Source organism: Amyelois transitella, chromosome 26 (assembly GCF_032362555.1).
Source record: "Amyelois transitella isolate CPQ chromosome 26, ilAmyTran1.1, whole genome shotgun sequence".
NCBI classification, from domain to species: Eukaryota; Metazoa; Arthropoda; class Insecta; order Lepidoptera; family Pyralidae; genus Amyelois; species Amyelois transitella.
In genome coordinates this window covers 5,947,725-5,967,577 of record NC_083529.1, presented here as the reverse complement: position 1 = coordinate 5,967,577, position 19,853 = coordinate 5,947,725, and the positions used below count along the sequence as shown (strand labels likewise).

General features: G+C 37.9%; 1 protein-coding gene across 1 annotated transcript in view; it reads right to left on the bottom strand.

Moving 5' to 3' along the window:
- Nucleotides 1-19,853, bottom strand: part of LOC106132007 (structural maintenance of chromosomes protein 5) — a 25,425-nt gene extending 5,572 nt beyond the window's left edge. Inside the window, exons 1-17 of the mRNA XM_060951828.1 lie at nt 19,661-19,853; nt 19,444-19,585; nt 19,077-19,265; nt 18,301-18,521; nt 17,299-17,545; nt 15,831-16,038; nt 14,969-15,116; nt 14,325-14,466; nt 12,980-13,185; nt 12,043-12,206; nt 10,259-10,388; nt 9,298-9,433; nt 8,328-8,534; nt 2,196-2,367; nt 1,014-1,147; nt 387-496; nt 97-214 (exon numbers count right to left, since the gene is read on the bottom strand). Of these exons, the coding sequence (XP_060807811.1) occupies nt 97-214; nt 387-496; nt 1,014-1,147; nt 2,196-2,367; nt 8,328-8,534; nt 9,298-9,433; nt 10,259-10,388; nt 12,043-12,206; nt 12,980-13,185; nt 14,325-14,466; nt 14,969-15,116; nt 15,831-16,038; nt 17,299-17,545; nt 18,301-18,521; nt 19,077-19,265; nt 19,444-19,585; nt 19,661-19,731 (2,745 nt within the window). The 5' untranslated portion in view covers nt 19,732-19,853. The remainder of the gene's footprint in view (nt 1-96; nt 215-386; nt 497-1,013; nt 1,148-2,195; nt 2,368-8,327; nt 8,535-9,297; nt 9,434-10,258; nt 10,389-12,042; nt 12,207-12,979; nt 13,186-14,324; nt 14,467-14,968; nt 15,117-15,830; nt 16,039-17,298; nt 17,546-18,300; nt 18,522-19,076; nt 19,266-19,443; nt 19,586-19,660) is intronic.

Here is a 19,853-nt window from a genome sequence, read left to right as displayed (position 1 = left end):
GCTGAACATGGCCTACCAATCTTTCTAAGACTGGTCTGTCTACACCGCAAGGGATAAAAACGTGACTATATGTATATTATTGACAATTAAACTTACATCGCCTCCGCTTTTGTCCAACTTCACTTCGCCAGCGCAGCCGAGTTTGGCAAACATTTCGCCAAACGTCTTGTCTATTTCTCGTAGCAAACTCTCTAATGGCGGTAGCCATTTTGTGCTGGAACCGAATGAAGTTAAAAATTTATATTGTGCAGTATCGGAATGAAACTGCGCACAATAAATCAATATGACACATACTAACAAATGACGGTAGATTTAAAAAGATGTCATAGCTCCATGTAAGTAGGTTAGGTTACGAACTTTTGCACCCCTCATAAATAAATAAATACCTGATTTGTTTCATTCTGTCTTCCAGCTGTTTATTCCTGTCGCTTGAATTGTTCACCTCCAATTTTAATCTGGCAATATTTTTCTCTCGCTCTTCATATTCTTTTATTACCTGTAAAAAAAAGAAAAGAAAATAAATAATAACAATTATTAAATGATGTTTAATATGTCCCATAATAATGAATAAAAATTTCAATTAGATTTTGACTATGATCATAGCATGTGGAAAAATGTATGTATAGCTATAGGATACCTGTTCATACTATATGTACCATCTTGTTCATTGTATATGTGTATATATATATATATATATATATAATGAACAGGTATATATGTATCTATATTATACATCTACCTGAGGGAAGGGAAAGGCTTACAGACTTGAGATTCTTTTTTTAGGCGATGGGCTAGCAACCTGTCACTATTTGAATCTCAATCCTATCTTAAAGCCAAATAGCTGAGCGTGGCCTATCAGTCTTTACAAGACTGTTGGCTCTGTCTACCCCGCAAGGGATATAGACGTGATTATATGTATGTATGTATGTATTTAAGTTAAAAGTTATTTATATGGCAAAACAACGTTTGCCGGGACAGCTAGTGTATATATATATATATGTATATATATCTACCTGTTCGTCCTGTCTGTCCATACACTCGACCCTGGTCTGCAGTTCATAGCAATGCTCCTGCAGGCGATTCAGCTCTGACGGCAACACTTCGAAGTCCTCCTTGTACGGGAAATCAGCTTCGTGTGGCAACTTGCCTGAAGGAGAGAATTATAAACAAAAAGTTAAAAACCAATTGAATGAAAGCAGGTTGACTAAGCAGATATACAAGGAGAGTGTGGAGGGAAAGGTCGGAGTGGGAAGACCTAGACGAACGTATCTTGATCAAATTAAGGACGTCCTGGTAAAGGGTCAGGTCAAAAATACCCGAAACCGCCGAGCTTGCACGAAGAGAGTTATGAATGTGGATAAAGCGAAGGAAGAGTGCTGAGATCGTGGCAAGTGGAGAGAGGTAGTCTCTGCCTACCCCTCCGGGAAAGAGGCGTGATTTTATGTTATGTTATATATAGACGGACAAACAAACACTCTTTGATATATAGCCCCCTTATTGATATATGGTCCATCTTTACATGGTTCGGGCTAGTCTTAATAGTCTTAATATGTAGTTTAAAATCATTTTACGACATCAAATGGGAAAGATACGTAGTTTATTTTATCTGACATTTCACAAGCGAAGGAAGTATGCAGAGATCGTGGCAAGTGGAAAGAGGTAGTCTCTGCCTACCCCTCCGGGAAAGAGGCGTGGTTTTATGTATGTATGTATGTTAAAAACCTGCCAAGTGCGAATCGGACTCGCATACGAACGGTTCCGTAACATCACAACGTTTGTAATTTGAATATTTATATAGGTTGTTAGCAAAGTTATTGAAATAATTAGTTCTACATTCATTCATGTTTTTTAATGTAGACAATGTGCATTCGTCCATGATTTAGATTTAAGAGATCTAAATTTGTATATTAAAGTCCGATGAAAATGCTGCAGTGTAGTTTGTTCCGCCGCTTCTTCTACACATGCGCTTTGGAAGCGGTAGTAGTTATAATTAGATTTAAGTGATGTGACGTCAATAAGTGATACCTTGTATCCAATTTTGAAAATAAATCTATTATATTCTAGCAAGTTAGCAAATCGCATACAAGAACAACTCCTTTATTATTATTAATTCACTTACTCATTAGCCATAACATACATGGGAAAGATAAGAACAATAACGAAAGTAGCCGGAACCACACGGCACACAAACTCACCATTACAACTCTTCTTAGCCTCGTGCAGTTTCTCCGAGGCGGCTGCTTTGGCTCGCGTATGTAAAGCTGTGATGTTCTCCAGCGTGTTCTGAACGGTGCGAAGTTCGCCCTTAAGGTCGCGAAGTTCAGACTCTTGTTGTACTATGGCGTCGCGGCTGAATTGTAATTTCACCTAGGGATAATATATATATATATATACGTGTAATTTGTCCCGCATATATTTATTTATTTAGAATAGAATAGAAGAATAGATTTATTTTCAAAATTGGATACAAGGTATCACTTATTGACGTCACATAACTTAAATCTAATTATAACTACTACCGCTTCCAAAGCGCATGTGTAGAAGAAGCGGCGGAACAAACTACAGTGCAGCATTTTCATAGGACGTCAATTTACAAATATAGATCTCTTAAATCTAAATCGTGGACGAATGCACATTTTTTCTTTCTTTTCTTTTCTATATTATGGCTTCCACCGGACTTTCGGTGATTCTGCCAATGTCATGGTTTGAAGAGACACGAAGTTACAAAAATGGACGGTATACAATCTGAAAGGAGAAGGTTAACAAATGTACAAACACAAAAAGACAAACACAACAAGTAGGTATTGTTAGTAAAAGAGAAGACAAGTTAATGATTATAATGTGTAGTGAGTGTGTAAGGTATAAAAGTTGTGCAAAACAAGGGATATACTTAATAGGGAGATTTCGGAAGTTAAAAAAAATAAATAAATTTGTAATGGGAACTATAGTTTTAGGTTATTTTTAGTTATGAACTTTGCAATTATATAACAGAACCGAGTGTGGACAAGAGAAAGAAATGAATTAGTGTCTAAATTTAGATGGGGAATGTTAGACGGAATTATGTTACGAAGATGGACCACAAGTTTGGGGCAGTTGAAAATTATGTGATTAAGACTACCTTCATCCAGGCCACATTCACAGATAGAAGTATCTCTAATTCGGAGTTTATGGAGGAAGACAGGGATACATACATGGCCAAGTCGCATTCGGATAATAACCGACGTTACCCACTTCTCCAAGTTTCGATGCCGGAAGAACCAAGGGACTTTGGGTAAGTTTGGTTGGATATTTCCATACCAGACACCTTTTTGCTGACGAGAATGTTGCCATTGTCTATTCCAATTAGTCATTAATTGTGGTTTAGCCAGAAGTCTAAGGTCTCGAGAGTAATGAAATTTGTGGCAGTCAGAACCTGAAGTAGAAGCTTGTTTAGCCCACATATCTACTGTTTCATTACCCTTGATTCCTGAATGGCTTGGAATCCAAGCAATAACTACATTAATACTGGAAGACTGACATTTATATAAGGTTTCTCTTATTTTCAGGGTAATTGGAAAGTTATCCTTTGCATGGAAGGGTCGTTTCAAAATATCTTGGAGGCAGCTCAAAGAGTCTGAGAGGATAAGTGATTTGTCCAAATTGTGAGATAAAACAAATTGAACAGCTTCAAAGAGAGCAATGGATTCTCCAGTAAATATAGAGGATTGTGAAAGATATTTAAAACTTAGTAAAAGATTGAATTTAGGTATCCAAACTGCTGCACCAACATTAGAGTCCTGAGATAATTTGGAAGCATCCGTAAAAATGAGGGTCCAATCAGACCATTTCTCACAAATGATCCGGTTGAATATCCTATCAGCACCAGGAAGATTCTTGGATAGTCCTATGTTTAGAAGAACATTAGGTTGGAAGATGAGAGGGTGGAAGTCAATATCAAAGATAGGATTTTTGGAGAATTGGGCAACTGGGTGGGGAAGGTTATCTATTTTATCGAAGCTTTTAACCAAAGGGGGGTGATCTTTGTTAACCCAATAAGAAGAGGTATGACAATAGTCTGATAGAGAGTTAAGTATTTCTAATAAGGGATGAGAAAATAATTGGATTGTTTTGTAAAGAAATCTATCAGCTAAAAATTGTCTCCTTAATACAAGAGGAGGATCCAAACATTCAACCTGAAGGGCATTTGTTGGAGAAGATTTCATAGCACCGGTTATAATTCTGAGACATTTATGTTGAATTTTGTCTAATTTCGCCAAAGCTAATTTGTTGCATGGTTCTAATAAGAAGGCACCGTAGTCAAAATGGCTACGTACAAGGGCATTATAAATTAATTTTTGACTATAGGGGTGGGAGCCCCAGCGGACCCCAGAGAGAGACCTCATGACATTAACTCCCTTTTCAGCTTTTTGGACAACATGGTTTAAGTGAGTAACACCTGTTAGTTTGGAGTCTAAGGTAATTCCTAAAAATTTACAACTGTCTTTTTGAGGGATAGTTTCATTATTAATCGAAATAGTTAATAGGGGCAAAGATCTCTTCCGAGTAAAGACGACACAGTTTGATTTAAGCGGGGAGATAGATAATCCATGGTCTTCTAACCAGGTGTTGAGGTAAAAAAGAGCTGAATTTAAACGACGGCTAATGTCATCAAAGGAGTCCGAAGAAGCGAAAAGAACTATATCATCAGCATATTGAAGAATATTGCAAAAGCAATTGACAGACTGATCTAGGTCAGAAGTATATAAATTATACAATATGGGACTAAGTACAGAGCCCTGTGGAAGACCCTTCCAAACAGAGCGAGGGGGAAGAAGAGAACCCTGCAAACGGACAATTATGTGACGATCCATGAGCATATTACACATGATATTAATCAGCCTCACTGGAATACTCAGCTTATGCAATTTTTGCCTGAGAATAGGAAGTTGAACGTTATCATATGCTGAAGTTATGTCAAGAAAAACGCCTACCACATGTTCGTTTTTAGAGAATGCCACTCTTATATGGGAGACCAGGATGCTCAGGCTGTCCAGAGTTCCCATACCTCTTCTAAAGCCAAATTGAGTATTTGGAAGTATGCCCTTTGATTCAATAAACCATTCTAATCGATTTTTGATGAGGTGTTCCATAATTTTATGTATTACCGATGAGAGGGCAATGGGTCTATAGCTGAGGGGGTCTAGAGGGTTCCTCCCTGGTTTAAGAATGGGAATAATAATTTGGTTCTTCCATGATTCTGGGACAGACCCAGACAGGAAGATATGATTTAAAATGGACAGGAGGTATAATTTGGAAGGAAGAGGAGCGTTGGTAATGAAAGAAAAGGGAATGCCGTCAATACCAGGGGAGGAATCCTTGAGACCGTCCAGAGCGGATAATAATTCTTGGAGGGAGAAGGGATCATCTAGGATGGTTGGGGAAGGACAGTTATATGAGGAGTATGGAAGTTCGTCCAAAGCAGGAGCGGTTAGAGGGGAAAGTCTATTTATAAAATCATTGAGCCAAGGTGAAGTGTAATTAGAAGAGGAGTCTTGATAAGCTGTGGCTCTTCTAAAAGATTTAATTTTCTTCCAGACACTTGAAAGAGAGGATTTGGGGGAAATGGACTCACAAAAGGACTTCCAGCCAAGGTGTTTTTTTGGGACAATAGACGCTTAGTCTGTGCCATTGTTTTACGAACAAGTAGATAATTTGTCAAGGTGGGGTCACTATTAAAATCTTTCTCAGCTTTGTTTCTTTTCCTGATAAATTCGGAGCATTCAGAGTCCCACCATGGAGGGGAGGGAATTTTGTTGTGTGAAGCATTTTTAATTGGGATTGATTCATCTGCAGCAGAAATAACAGCAGATATGAACTCTTCATACACCTGTAAAAAGTTTTGGCTAGAGGGAGAGGGAAGGGAGGAAGTAAGAACCTTGAGGCAAGTTGAGAACTTGTCCCAGTCTGCCTTTTCGGTTTTGTATTTAAGAAGAGGAGGAAGGGGCGAGACCTTGGAAATGGATTTAATTAGTGTGGTAAGGACTGGAAAATGATCACTACCATAAGAAGTAGGTAAGACCCGCCAAAGCAATAGAGGAGCAAGTTGGGGGGATGTTAGGGTAAGGTCTGGGATACTGGCATTTTGGGACGGAGGAGACCGGCGGGTGATAGAGCCATCATTTAAAGTGCAAAGGTTTATGTTGTCAAGAAGATCAAGAAAGACAGGAAAAATTGAATCGTCAAAGGGGCAGCCCCAGAGGGTGCTACGTATGTTAAAGTCACCTAATATGATAAGGGGAGTAGGGATAGAAGATAGAATAGACTGTAGTTCCAGGACAATAGAGTGGTGAGGGTGAGGGAGGTAAACAGAAACAAAGGATATTTCTAAGGCTCTCACAGCAACAACATGGAAGGAAGAGCTGTGAGGGGGAATAGGAACTTGAGTGAAGGTGATGGATTGAGAGACTAACAAAGCGCAGCCTGCCCAACCATCATCTCTATCATCTCGAAAACAAGAGTAGTGTGGGATATGGAAGTGAGACGTGCGTTTAAGGCACGTTTCAGCAATGGCAACTATAATGGGATTGTATCTATTGATTAAGAAGACTAAATCAGGTTTCTTTTTGGATACACTCCTAGTATTCCACTGAAGAAGAACTTGGTCCATTATGTTTGGAAAGGATGGGAACGATTATTTGTTGAAGACGAGAAATGGTATTGGGCGGTAACATATCAACATCTCGTGATAAAAATTGGATAAGGGCGTCTGCTAAAATCTCAAATAGGTTATCATTTGGAGATAAAGCAGTGGAAGGGTCCTGGTGTTGGCAAGAACACGCACAACCATTGGGAAGGGAAGATTTTGGAGTTGCGGTAATTTCTCTGAGAGCCTGAATGTCATAAGACTTACCAAGCTCTGGTCTGGTTTTATGGTTCTGGTTAATCCGAGGTGCGATTATTGCTAGTTGAATGCACATTGTCTACATTAAAAAACATGTATGAATGTAGAACTGATTATGTCAATAAGAATATTTCGTATAAAATAAAATATGTACATACTGTACAAATTATGTCAAGATCATGTCAAAAATACACAAGCATTTAAGAGGCCATTATGTCCAGCTCGGGCCACACATGTTTATCATTAATATAATCATCCGTGCTGTAATAGGCTTTCCTACAAAGCTCAACTTTAAGCTCAACTTTAATTATATATATACCTCCGGGAAAGAGGCGTGATTTTATGTATGTATGTATATAAATAAATATATGCGGGACAAATTACACAGATTGAGTTAGCCTCGAAGTAAGTTCGAAACTTGTGTAACGAGATACTAACTCAACGATACTATATAAAATATATAATATGAAACGCACTGCTGCTGTTGTCAATTATAATAATTTCTAACACAGCCCAATAGATGGCGTTGCATACGTTATCGCCATTTCTTTCTCTCCTGTCGGTTGTCGAGCCAAATCGCGTTATTCACAGTTTCTAACACAGCTCGATAGATGGCGTTAGCAAACTGTACCCCAAACTACTTGCTATGCTAAATCGCGATATGAAAATTTCTTCAGATTAAAATCCGTTTTCGGGAACCAAAGCTGGAAATAACTGTTTTTCAATGAGAGATATATAATAAAGCTTACTTTCCACATGTCGCCTTGTAACAGTTTATCCTGCAAGTTGCCCATGGCGGCGCACAGCTCGCTCTGCGCCCGACATTGTTTCAAAACGCACTGCTGCTGTTGTCAATTGTAATAATTTCTAACACAGCCCAATAGATGGCGTTGCATACGTTATCGACATTTCTTTCTCTCCTGTTGGTTCTCGAAACAAATAACGTCATTCACAGTGTGAACAGTTTCTAACACAGCCCGATAGATGGCGTTAGCATACCCCGAACTACTTGCGACGCTAAATCGCGATATGAAAATTTCTTCAGATTAAAAACAGTTTTCGGGAACCAAAGCTGGAAATAACTGTTTTTTAATGGGAACTATATATAATATAGCTTACTTTCCACATGTCGCCTTGTAACAGTTTGTCCTGCAAGCTGCCCATGGCGGCGCACTCTGCGCCCGGCATTGTTTTAAAACGCACTGCTTCTGTTGTCAATTGTAACAATTTCTAACACAGCCCAATAGATGGCGTTACCAATGTTGTCGCCATTTCTTTCTCACCAGTTGGCTGTCGGACGTCATTATCTATGTCTTATGGCGACATCTATCACACGCTGTGAGTACTAAGCAGATGCTAAATCGCGATATCAACATTTGTTCCGTTCAAACCGGCAAATAAACTGAAAAATAACTGTTTTTAAAGGGAAATATATAATAAACCTTACTTTCCACATGTCGCCTTGTAACAGTTTGTCCTGCAAGCTGCTCATGGCGGCGCACAGCTCGCTCTGCGCCCGACATTGTTTCAAAACGCACAGCTTCTGTTTCTCGCGACACATCTGCCCCTCCCGCCGAATGTCGAAGGTCGCTTCGTTCTCTATGTCTTGAACTTTACGAGTTTGCAATTTGATTTGCATGGCTATAGTTCGCACCTTGAAACAAAAAAAAAAACTCGATTTGAGCGAGTGTAAAATACCAAAAGAAATATATACATACATACAGTCGCGTCTATATCTCTAGTGGGGTAGACAGAGCCAACAGTCTTGAAAAGACTGATAGGCCACGCTCAGCTATTTGGCTTAATGATAGAATTGAGATTAAGAGAGAAATATATATATGAAGGAATATTCAACGCGTGATGTTACATTGCATAATTATAGTTTTCAATGAGATACATAATATAATATTTATTTATAATTTATTTTTATATTTATTTGAAATGTGCCGTGTGGTTCCCGTCACTAAACAAAAATTCCAAGTCTCATTCCCATGGATAACCGACCAAGCGACCCATTACTGTTAGAATTTTAATTCTATTATTAAGCCTAACAGCTGAACCAGGCCAAGGGTGTATGTTTATATGAATAGGCCGTGAATAAGGTCAACATGATTATATGCCGTGTGGTTCCCGGCACCAATACAAAAAAGAATAGGACCACTCCATCTCTTTCCTATGCATGTCGTAAAAGGCGACTAAGGGATATGCTTACAAACATGAGATTCTTTTTTTAGGCGATGGGCTAGCAACCTGTCACTATTCGAATCTCAATTCTATCTTAAATCCAGATAGCTGTACGTGGCCTATCAATCCGCTCAAGACTGTTGGCTCTGTCTACCCCGCAAGGGATATAGACGAGATCATATGCATGTACAATTATATGAATGAATGAAAATTTTTATTTTATATTTTTTTACCTTCTCCACTCCCTCATTAATCTTCTTCCTTCTCGTGTTCAACTCGTTAAGAGTGCCTTCTAAAGTGGCCAATTTATTGTCTATATCTTGAATTTTAGCCCTGTGCGCTTGGACGTTATTCTCGAAGTTTGTCAATCTGAAAAAGTTATATATTCGTTATTATTAATTTCTTGCCGTGAGGTTCTCAGCACTAAAAAAAAGAATCGGACCACGCTATCTCTTTCCCGTGAATGTTGTAAAAAGCGACTAAGGAATAGGGTTATAAGCTTAGGAATCTTCTTTAAGGCGATGGGCTAGCAACCTGTCACTATTTGAATCTCAATCTACCATTAAGCCAAACAGCTGAAGGTGGCCTTTCAGTCTTTCAAGACTGTTATCTTTGTCTACCACACATGGGATATAGTACGTATGTCAAGTCAAAGAGTCCATATAGGCTGAACGGCCGGATCAGAGACAAAACTTAGTTTTAACTAATTCATTTGACGTCAACCAATGTTGTTAAACCATACGTTTTGACAATTATCAAGCGATATGAAGTATCCTTTAATAATGAATAAAAATTTTATATTTTGAGTTATGAAACAACAAACAAACATACTGAACACTGCAGGAGTTATTTGACGTCGACCAATGTTGTTAAACCATACGTTTTGACAATTATCAAGCGATACAAAGTATCCTATAATAATGAATGAAAATTTTATATTCTGAGTAATGAAACAACAAACGAACAAACATACTGAACACTGCAGGAGTTATTTGACGTCGACCAATGTTGTTAAACCATACGTTTTGACAATTATCAAGCGATACAAAGTATCCTATAATAATGAATAGAAAATTTTGAATTTGCTCAAGGGATATAGAAGTGATTATATATATAATTATGTATGTCAAGTCAAAGAATCCACGGAGGCCGAACGTACAGAACAGAGACAAAACAACAAACAAACAGACATACTGAACACTGCAGGAGTTGAGCTGATCCTGATCGAGCGTGTTGGCGAGCAAGCGCGGCGCGCGGATCTCGATGATGGAGCTGGACTTGACGCCGCTGTACTCCGACACGCGGACAGAGAAACGGTGGTTCTCTGAAACAAGAACACACATTTTTAATCATACATACATACATATGGTCACGTCTATATCCCTTGCGGGGTAGACAGAGCCAATAGTCCCGAAAAGACTTAATGGCCACGTTCAGCTGTTTGGCTTAATGATGGAATTGAGATTCAAATAGTGACAGGTTGCTAGCCCATCGCCTAAAAAAGAATCCCAAGTTTGTAAGCCCATCCCTTAGTCGCCTTTTACGACAACTATGGAAAAGAGATGGAGTGGTCCTATTATTTTTTGTATTGGTGCCGGGAACCACACGGCCCTTACATATGGTAATAATTATGATTTATTTTTGTTTTTTTTTAGTAATTCTTAAGTAGTTTGTATAGCAACACTATAGTTAATTGTCAACGTAACGGACATAGTCAGATGTCAATGTCAAAAGGGGGGATCTGAAGTTGAAGATATGTCGCTATTAGGTTGTCAAGAAAAATAAAGATTGTGAGTGTTTTTAAAGTGTTTGCATCAAATTGAGCACCATTCCCACATACATACATATAGTCACGTCTATATCCCTTACGGGGTAAACAGAGCCTATAGCACCGAAAAGACTGAATGGCCACGTTCAGCTGCTCGGCTTGATGATGGAATTGAGATCCGAATAGTGACAGGTTGCTAGCCCGTTGCCTAAAAAAAGATTGCAATTTTATAAGCCTATCCCTTAGTCGCCTTTTACGACATCCATGGGAAAGAGATGGAGTGGTCATATTCTTTTTTGTATTGGTGCCGGGAACCACACGGCAAATTTTTAAATAAATAAATATATGTATACAGGACAAATTACACAGATTGATTTAGCCTCGATGTAAGTTCCAGACTTGTGTTACGAGATACTAACTCAACGATACTATATTTTATTAAATACTGTCTTGTATAGATAAACATCCAAGACCAGGCCAATTAGAAAAAGTTCTTTTCTCATCATACACTGGCCGGGATTCGAACCCGGGACCTCCGGTGTCACAAACAAGCGTACTACCGCTGCGCCACAGAGGCCGTTTTTTAAATATCATCACACTTGAATGTTATGTGTGTCGTGTGAACTCCGGCACTATACAATACGAATTATCTTTCTTAAACTCTATATAGGATATCGTCAAAGGAGGCTAAGGGATAGGCTTATCAACTTGGAATTCTTCTTGAAGACGATGGGCTAGCAACCTGTTAATATTTGACTCTCAATTACATTGTTAAGCCGTACACAGCGGGTCATCAGTTTTTGGAAAGATTGAAAGGCCACATTCAATCTTTCCAAAAACTGATGACCCTTGTCTACCTCGTAAGACATATGGACGTGATAAAATGTATGTATGTATCCCATCTCGAACACTACTTAATTTTAACATTTCATTGAGAATGGCAGATAGATATATATAATAACGTTTTTTTCCTCTTACGGAGAGAAAAAACATCGTGAGGAAACCTGCACATTCAGGCAACTGGATATGTAACCATATAATCCAATACGGGTAAGGTTCCCCTGCAAAGGTTGCGGAGGTCAGATGGAAATCGCTTCGTGTAACAACCTGACTCCCGAATCCAGGATCCATGGTCACAGTCACACCCCGGACTCCTCTCCAGAGCGGTGAGGATGCATCCGGGACTTAAGTCAGGAGGTAGAAGACTTACCAGTAAAATAGAGAGTAATATTGTTGGGCACTTTAGAGCTGTTGTTGTATGTGTGCTGATTTCCAATAGGTATTCTATGTATTGAGTACTGATTGCACAGATATCGGAGTATCGCATTGGGGCATGTGATTGTGTCTACTAAATACGTGTGGAAGCCGAGGTAACTGAAAAAAAAAGAATATTAAACTGTAATAGATTGAATAAATATATACGGGACAAATTACACAGATTGAGTTAGCCTCGAAGTAAGTTCGAAACATGTGTTAACATGTGTTAAGAGATACTAACTCAACGATACTATATGTATTTTATAATAAATACTTATATAGATAAACATCCAAGACCCAGACCAATCAGAGAAAGTTTGTTCCCCATCATGTCCTGACCGGGATTCGAACCCGGGACCTCCGGTGCCACAGACAAGTCCGCAATTGTACATATATTTTAATTCCATAAACTGTATTACATTTGTTTTTGTGCAATAAAGAGTATACAAACAAACAAACAGACTTGTAACGATTTAACGCATTGATTTTATTTTCGAATTTTAATACGATCCGAGAAACGTCGTGAGAAAACGTGAGAAAACTAATTATTTATTTAATTATTTAAAACTAGAGTACGTCATTTTGATCTTAAAATAATTCTCAGCCATGTGAAGTTTCCAGCACTTTGAGTAGAACCACTTCATATCTTCCCATGGATGTGCCACGATTCCTGCCCGAAGGAGGAGAAGGAGGAGGAGAAGGAGGAGGAGGAGAAGGAGTTAAAATTGCACTTTCACTTCATACACATTTTAACTCCTTTTACGCAAAGTCGGCAAATGGTTTCGAGTATTCTTGACCTGACCTTGCCCACTCGTCCAATTTAATCAATGCACATACATTCATCGAGGTAATTTGTTCATTTTAACATGTTAATTGTATTAAAAACTCACCTGAGCTGTTCAATATCGCCTCTATTAACATTCACATTGCCACCTTTGCTGCATACAGCGTTAACTCTGTCCCAACGTTTCTCAGATCTCACTATATTGAGAAACTTGTTCATGTCTTCGCTACTCTCGAATGTGAACGCGACGAGATCTCTACCGGAAACTGTTGATTCTAAATAACGAGCGTATTTCGGGTCCGTGAAGTTGATCTGTGGAATAAAATATGGTATTATTTTGCCATGTGGTATAGTGCCGTGTGGTTTCCGGCACCAATAAAAAAAAGAATAGGACCACTTCATCTCGTTCCCATGGATGTCGTAAAAGGCGACTAAGGGATAGGCTTATAAACTTGGGATTCTTCTTTTAGGCGATGGGCTAGCAACCCGTCACTATTTGAATCTCAATTCTATCATCAAGCCAAACAGCTGAACGTGACCTACCAGTCTTTTCAAGTCTGTCTACCCCGTAAGGGATAAAGACGTGATCATATGTATGTATATATTATGTTGCCGAAGTCAGGTGTTGTGAAATGCCCGGCGAGGGAGGCGAGGCAGAAGGCGTGCACTGTACCGTGCGCGTGCGCAGCCTCGCTCGGGGCACTGCGACTGTGTGTTGGACGGGGCGCGCTACACACTGACTGTCGCCCGGTACAGCAAGACTCCCGGCACAGTGGTGAGATGCCTGCGATCCCATGATGTCCTCAAAATGACAAGAAGGGCGCACGGAGGGGTTTAAGTGGGTAAGCTGGTTCATTAGGTGCTAGGAGACACTCTCTCTGGTGAATATCCGGGGGGGTAGTCCGTAAAAAGGATTTCCCATTCGACAGCAAAAAAAAGTCTTGTGAAATGTCAGATAAAATAAACTACGTATCTTTCCCATTGATGTCGTAAAATGCTATTAAAGACTAGCCCGAACCATGTAAAGATGGATCATATATCAATGAGGGTGCTATATAAGAAAGAGTGTTTGTCTGTCCGTCTATATATAACATAAAATCACGCCTCTTTCCCGGAGGGATAGGCGGAGACTACCTCTTTCCACTTGTCACGATCTCTGCACACTTCCTTCGCTTCATCCACATTCATAACTCTCTGCATGCAAGTTCGGCGGTTTCGGGCACTCTCGACCTGACCCTTACCAGGACGTTCTTAATTCGATCAAGATACGTTCGTCTAGGTCTTCCCACTCCGACCTTTCCCTCCACACTCTCCTTGTATATCTGCTTAGTCAACCTGCTTTCATTCATCCTCTCCACATGACCGAACCATCTCAACATACCCTTTTCTATTCCTGCAACTACATCTTCTTTCACATATATACATACATACTACTATATGTATATACATACCTCTAACATCATAGGCTCGTGTACGGGGCTGTTAAACCTATCTTTGTTCTCTCTCAACCACATAACAGCTTGGTAAGCGTGATCGCTATAGTTACGCAGGACTTCTAAACGTTTCTCATCTACATTTTGAAGCGCTCGTATCCTGAGAGAGAAAAAGAAAATATTTTTTGATTCTAGAAAATTTATAAATCTACAATTCTACACAAAAAATGCCACGCCCACATTTTTTTGTGTAGAATTGTAGATTTATAGATAACATATAGATACAGACAGTACCTATTAATATTATCAAAATAAAAATTAAAGTTTTATTTTATAAATTATAGTAACAGCTAATGATGTTTACATATGTGATATGTGCTGAGAAAGCACTTTCATTTAATAACCCACACGACAGCGTAAAGATATTTTTTTTTAAGTTCTTTTTTTTAAGTCTACTAGAGGGCGCTGTAATCACTGTAACGTGACGTCACATAAACCAGCGGACGATTCAGAGGCTTCTTACTTTCCTTACTTATCTAATTATGACAACAAGTTTAAAAGTTAAAAAGCTAAACATAGCTACATACCTACATACAGGTCAAAATCATAACCCTTCCTTTTTGCTTCGCCGTGGTCGGGTAAAAATATATATATGTACTCACTTGTTCTGATAAAGTCTCATCTGAGGCGTGATATTATTCTCCAAGTCATATTGAATTTCTAACTTCTGTTTCTTGAGCGTGTCCAACGCCGCATTAGTTTTCAATATCGGTTTGTGTAACTCGGCTAGGTCCATTTTGATTTTAGTTTCTGAGAACAATATCGAAATTTAAAGATTATAACTGATAAAGAATATATCAGTTGCTTCGGACCCAAATTTTAATGACCAAACGCATTGAAATTCAGATGAAATGTTTTTGTCTATGGTTTTTATTTTACGAGTCCGCTTACGAAAAATATATTTGGTCTCGTTCGTTTAACCATATTAAATAATTTGCTAAGTTGACCAGAATATTACCACAAAACGTTTTTTTTTTTTGGTAAAACGAGGTTTCAGTTAAAATATTGCACAAATATGTATCTTTTAAATTAGTATTTGTCAAAATGGTACAAGCTACATACTACCTAAGCACTCAAACCACGTAAGGATAGTATCCCTTTTAAAAAAAATATAACATAACATTCTGCAGAACGGACACAGAAGAGTCCCTTTAAAGAACAGAACGAAACGCTGTTCAAAATGGACATTACCCCCAAAATTGTGCTGGTACAATACAATAAAAATTATTTTTATTGCCCATTAAAAAATTAACATGTAGTAGAAACATACATTATGAATATGTTGAGCAAAGGCGGACTTATCACTAAGCAATCTCTTCCAGCCAACCTTTGGGGTGTGAAAGGTAAAATCCTGGAACCAGGTGGGGATCATACTAAACAGATGTTAATTTCTTCGCTCAAACAAATAGACCACTGGTAAGAGAAGATGCACCAGCTGAACTCCTCAAGTATCTCATCACTCACCATCACCAACTTTTTCCACCAGCCTCGTCTTGTCCATAGCGAGCTTGTCCAACTTGGCTTTGGCTTCCACCAACTCCCTCTCTCTATTCTTGTACCGTTCCAGCTTCTCTTTGTACGTCTGATCTATGTCTTTCAGTGTGTATTCGTGTGTTCGTATTGTTGACAGTAACTCTTTAACATTGTCGTTGAGGGTGTGTACTTCTCGGGTCTGGAAATTGAATCAATTAACTATAATAATGCCGTGTGGTTCCCGGCACAAATATAAAAATGAATAGGGTCACTCCACCTCTTTCATATGGATGTCGTAAAGGCGACTAAGGGATAGGCTTACAAACTTGGATTTCTTTTTTAGGCGATGGGCAACCTGTCACTATTTGAATCTCAATTCTATCATTTAGCCAAATAGCTGAACGTGGCCATTCAGTCTTTTCAAGACGGTTGGCTCTGTCTACTCCGCAAGGGCTTTGAGAAAGAGTCCTTAAACAATTTAAATAATGATAAAATTATGTGTAGACCTCTTTCTTCCAAAAACATAAGAAAATTTAAAATAAACATTGCAAATCAATTAAATACTTTAACATATTCTGGAAATAATCCTAATGAACATTATAACAATTTATTTAATACTAGCTGTTGCCCGCGACTTCGTCCGCGTAAATTTTGAGTTGAATCTTGATCATACAGTCAGATACAGACAGACAGACAAAAATGTTAAAAAAAAATTCACTTATATTTATATGTTGTAGATAGCTGTCGTACAATGATAAATGACTTTGAATTTTAAATTTCGTAACTTATTTATAGGCAAACTCGTGCTTTGAGTTCATTCAAATATAGATAACTTTTTTTTAGTGAACCGATTTTGATGAAACAAACTTTAAATGTTCTTCTGAGTTAAAACAAAGCAATTGGTGAAAGTTTGTAGCAAATCGGTTCAGTACTTTCGGAGATAATCGTGATCATACATACAGACAGACAAGAAATTAAAAAAAAATTTTTTTGCTTTCTATTATTCATTCTAAGTGTTCCTCTATCCATTTCAGTCAAAAATACTAAATGTACAAACAAAATATTTTTACTGTTTTATTATATGTATAGATATAGATATAGATAGATGATTTCTGCTGAATACTCAAAAAGGTTCAAGCAGAAACAAGTCAATATTCGTAATAGATTACAGTTCAGTGAATGGGCTACATTAGGTATTCACAAGAGTAGGAATAAGTTATATGACTTATATGCCCAGAAACAATACAATTTTGACCCCAGTTTTGTAGAATATGTCAAAAATTATTCAAAATTATTTAAAAAAGTTTGCAGGCAAGCCAAGTCTCTTCACATAAGTAGTAAAAAAAACAACGCACCAAATAAAATTAAAGAATTAAAGAAACATGATATAGATGTTACCATATGTAATGTAATGTATATATATATATATATATGAAAGTTTGTATCTTAATTAACTTACAGCATTCAATTTCTGCTGCTCCAATTTGCTGATATTACGTTTCGCCGTCTCTATAACCTTCTCAAGCGGCTCCATCCTACTCCTATGGGACTTCAACAGTTTCTCCGCTTCCTTCTTGTCGTTCGTGTACTCCACAAATTTGGTTCTCAACTCCTGGTACTCGATCCACAGTTTCTTCTTTTCGCATATACTTATTTGGTTCTCTATTTCTTTGCGCTGTTGCATAGCGTCGATTACCGTTTTTAATCTGAAAACAAGTGAGAGAGAGAATACAGTACAATGTTATGGACATACTAGCTCTTAAAGGCAGTTTCGCCCGCGTTTATCACCATTTAAAAAAAGTGACACTTTTAACGCCATTAAAAAAGACACTACGAAATTAGCATCACCTACAAGAAACAAAGTATTAAACGCCAGCTACAAAGAGCGAGGAATTCAACGACACCCCCAAAATAATACAGTTTTTTTGCAAATTCCACTGGGATAAAATTTGTATGAAATTTCACTTTTCTGAGTAAATTTTATAAGTTGATTACTACTACTTAGCTCTGATAGTTTTCGTTTGTACTTCACTATCACTACATAGTATAAAACAAAGTCGCTATTTTAGTCTGTTTGTCTGTATGCTTAAATCCTTAAAATTACGCAACGGATTTTGATGCGGTTTTTTGTAACAGGTTGAGTGATTCAAGAGGAAGGTTTTTATGTATAATAACATTTATAATTTTGCACCCGTGCGAAGCCGGGGCGGGTCGCTAGTCTGTAATATAATATTTTTGTATTTTTTTCACGTCTCCATGTATCATCGATGACCATATAGATGGACACTTAAACTCTTACAAAAAACTTAACTTAAAACCAAATTCACCTTTTTTTTTTGCCATTTTTAATATACATACCCATACCAAATTACAGCTTTCTTCCAATTATTGAGTAAAACCGCGAACTAAAATAAAAGGGTTCCTTATTTACTGTGGAACCCTGAAAATTATGAAAAATTACCTCTCATTAAGTCGGATTTCCTCCTTCAACAAGTGAGCGTTGTTCACCAATTTGGTTGACAGTCCTCTCTGCGCATTCCTGCACTCTATCAGCTCATCCAACTGCGCTACGCTCTCACTGCCTCCCACTGCGGACAGGGTGCTCCGTAGTAGCTGTTGTGCGTCCATTTTGGAGAAATCCTGGACTCTGTCTTGCGGTAACAGCTGGCAGAGGTTGTCCACCTTAAAAATTTAGTGAAAATTGTATTTAAGGTAAAAGCCTGGTGATGATGCCTGATCAAAACTTCAAAGAGTATATAAAGTACTTTGTGAGAATGCTTATGATAAGACTATGTGGCTTGAGTAACAACCATGTAAAGATTTGTCGTAGGTTCAAAATTAAATTTGGTATGCTGCAGTGCAGTTTGTTACCACTTCTTTAGCACTAATAAGTTATTAATTTGACGTCAAACAATGCTGTGAAACCAAAAGATATGACAATTCAGAGATTCAAAATGTCCCTTAAAATGAATAAAAATTTAGAATTTTGAGGTTTCTAGTGAATTATTAGTTGCGGCGTCAGATGACTGACGACAACTATACGCGATGGACTTTATGAAAACAAAACAATGAAGACTGAAAAATCCGAGAAAGGCATTTTATGGGCCATACAAACTATTGCGCACCGCCCAATTGATCCGATAAAGCGTGTCTTTAGCATCCCATCTTAAAAAGGTGCTGCCAAATCTACCTATGCTAAAGAGATTGCATTTTAAACAAAATAGAGTCAATAACAACCTGTATATTAAAAGACTCGATCAACTCCTGAACTTGCTTCTCCCTGACTGACTTGTGGTCTATGGACCAGGAGGAAGCGTCCTTGAGATTGAACGTCCTTGTGATGATGACATTCCTCTTGCCGGGTTGCTGGTACAGCTCAATCTCTATGGTGGAGTCTTGGCAGCCTCTACGCACGTATTCTGATATCTAGAAATAATTATGATTACAGATATGTACAAAATATGTTGATAAGAAAGTTAAAAAAAAAAATTAACTACCCAAAGATGCAGGTTTCCTCACCATGTTTTCCCACACCGTAATACAATAAGTTAGAATGCTTTTGTTTATTTTGTTTTTTATTTTTATTTATTGATAAAAAACTTACCTTTTTAGCTCTTCCAATAACACTGGTTTTACCGCACAAACCCAAAATGATTGCACATACAAATGTTGATTTTCCGGTCCCATTGGGCCCAATTATCATGTTCAACGACCTCCCTGGATACAACTCGACTTCCTTGTACGTCCTAAAAGAATGATACATTAAATAATTATTTGAGGATTTAATATCACAAAAAACGCGCCAAATTTCGACAACTTACACAAAATTTTTGAGTGCTATTCGATAAATAGAACCGGGCTTGTTGCCCGAAACATTTACAACTTTAGACATGTTTTACATTGGAGTATTGATAAGGAATCTAAATCGTTTAATAATTGTATATTTTGAAAGATTTGTCCGCTGCTCTGCTTGATAAATAATAAATGCTTTGTTTCAATTTCGCGTAATAAATT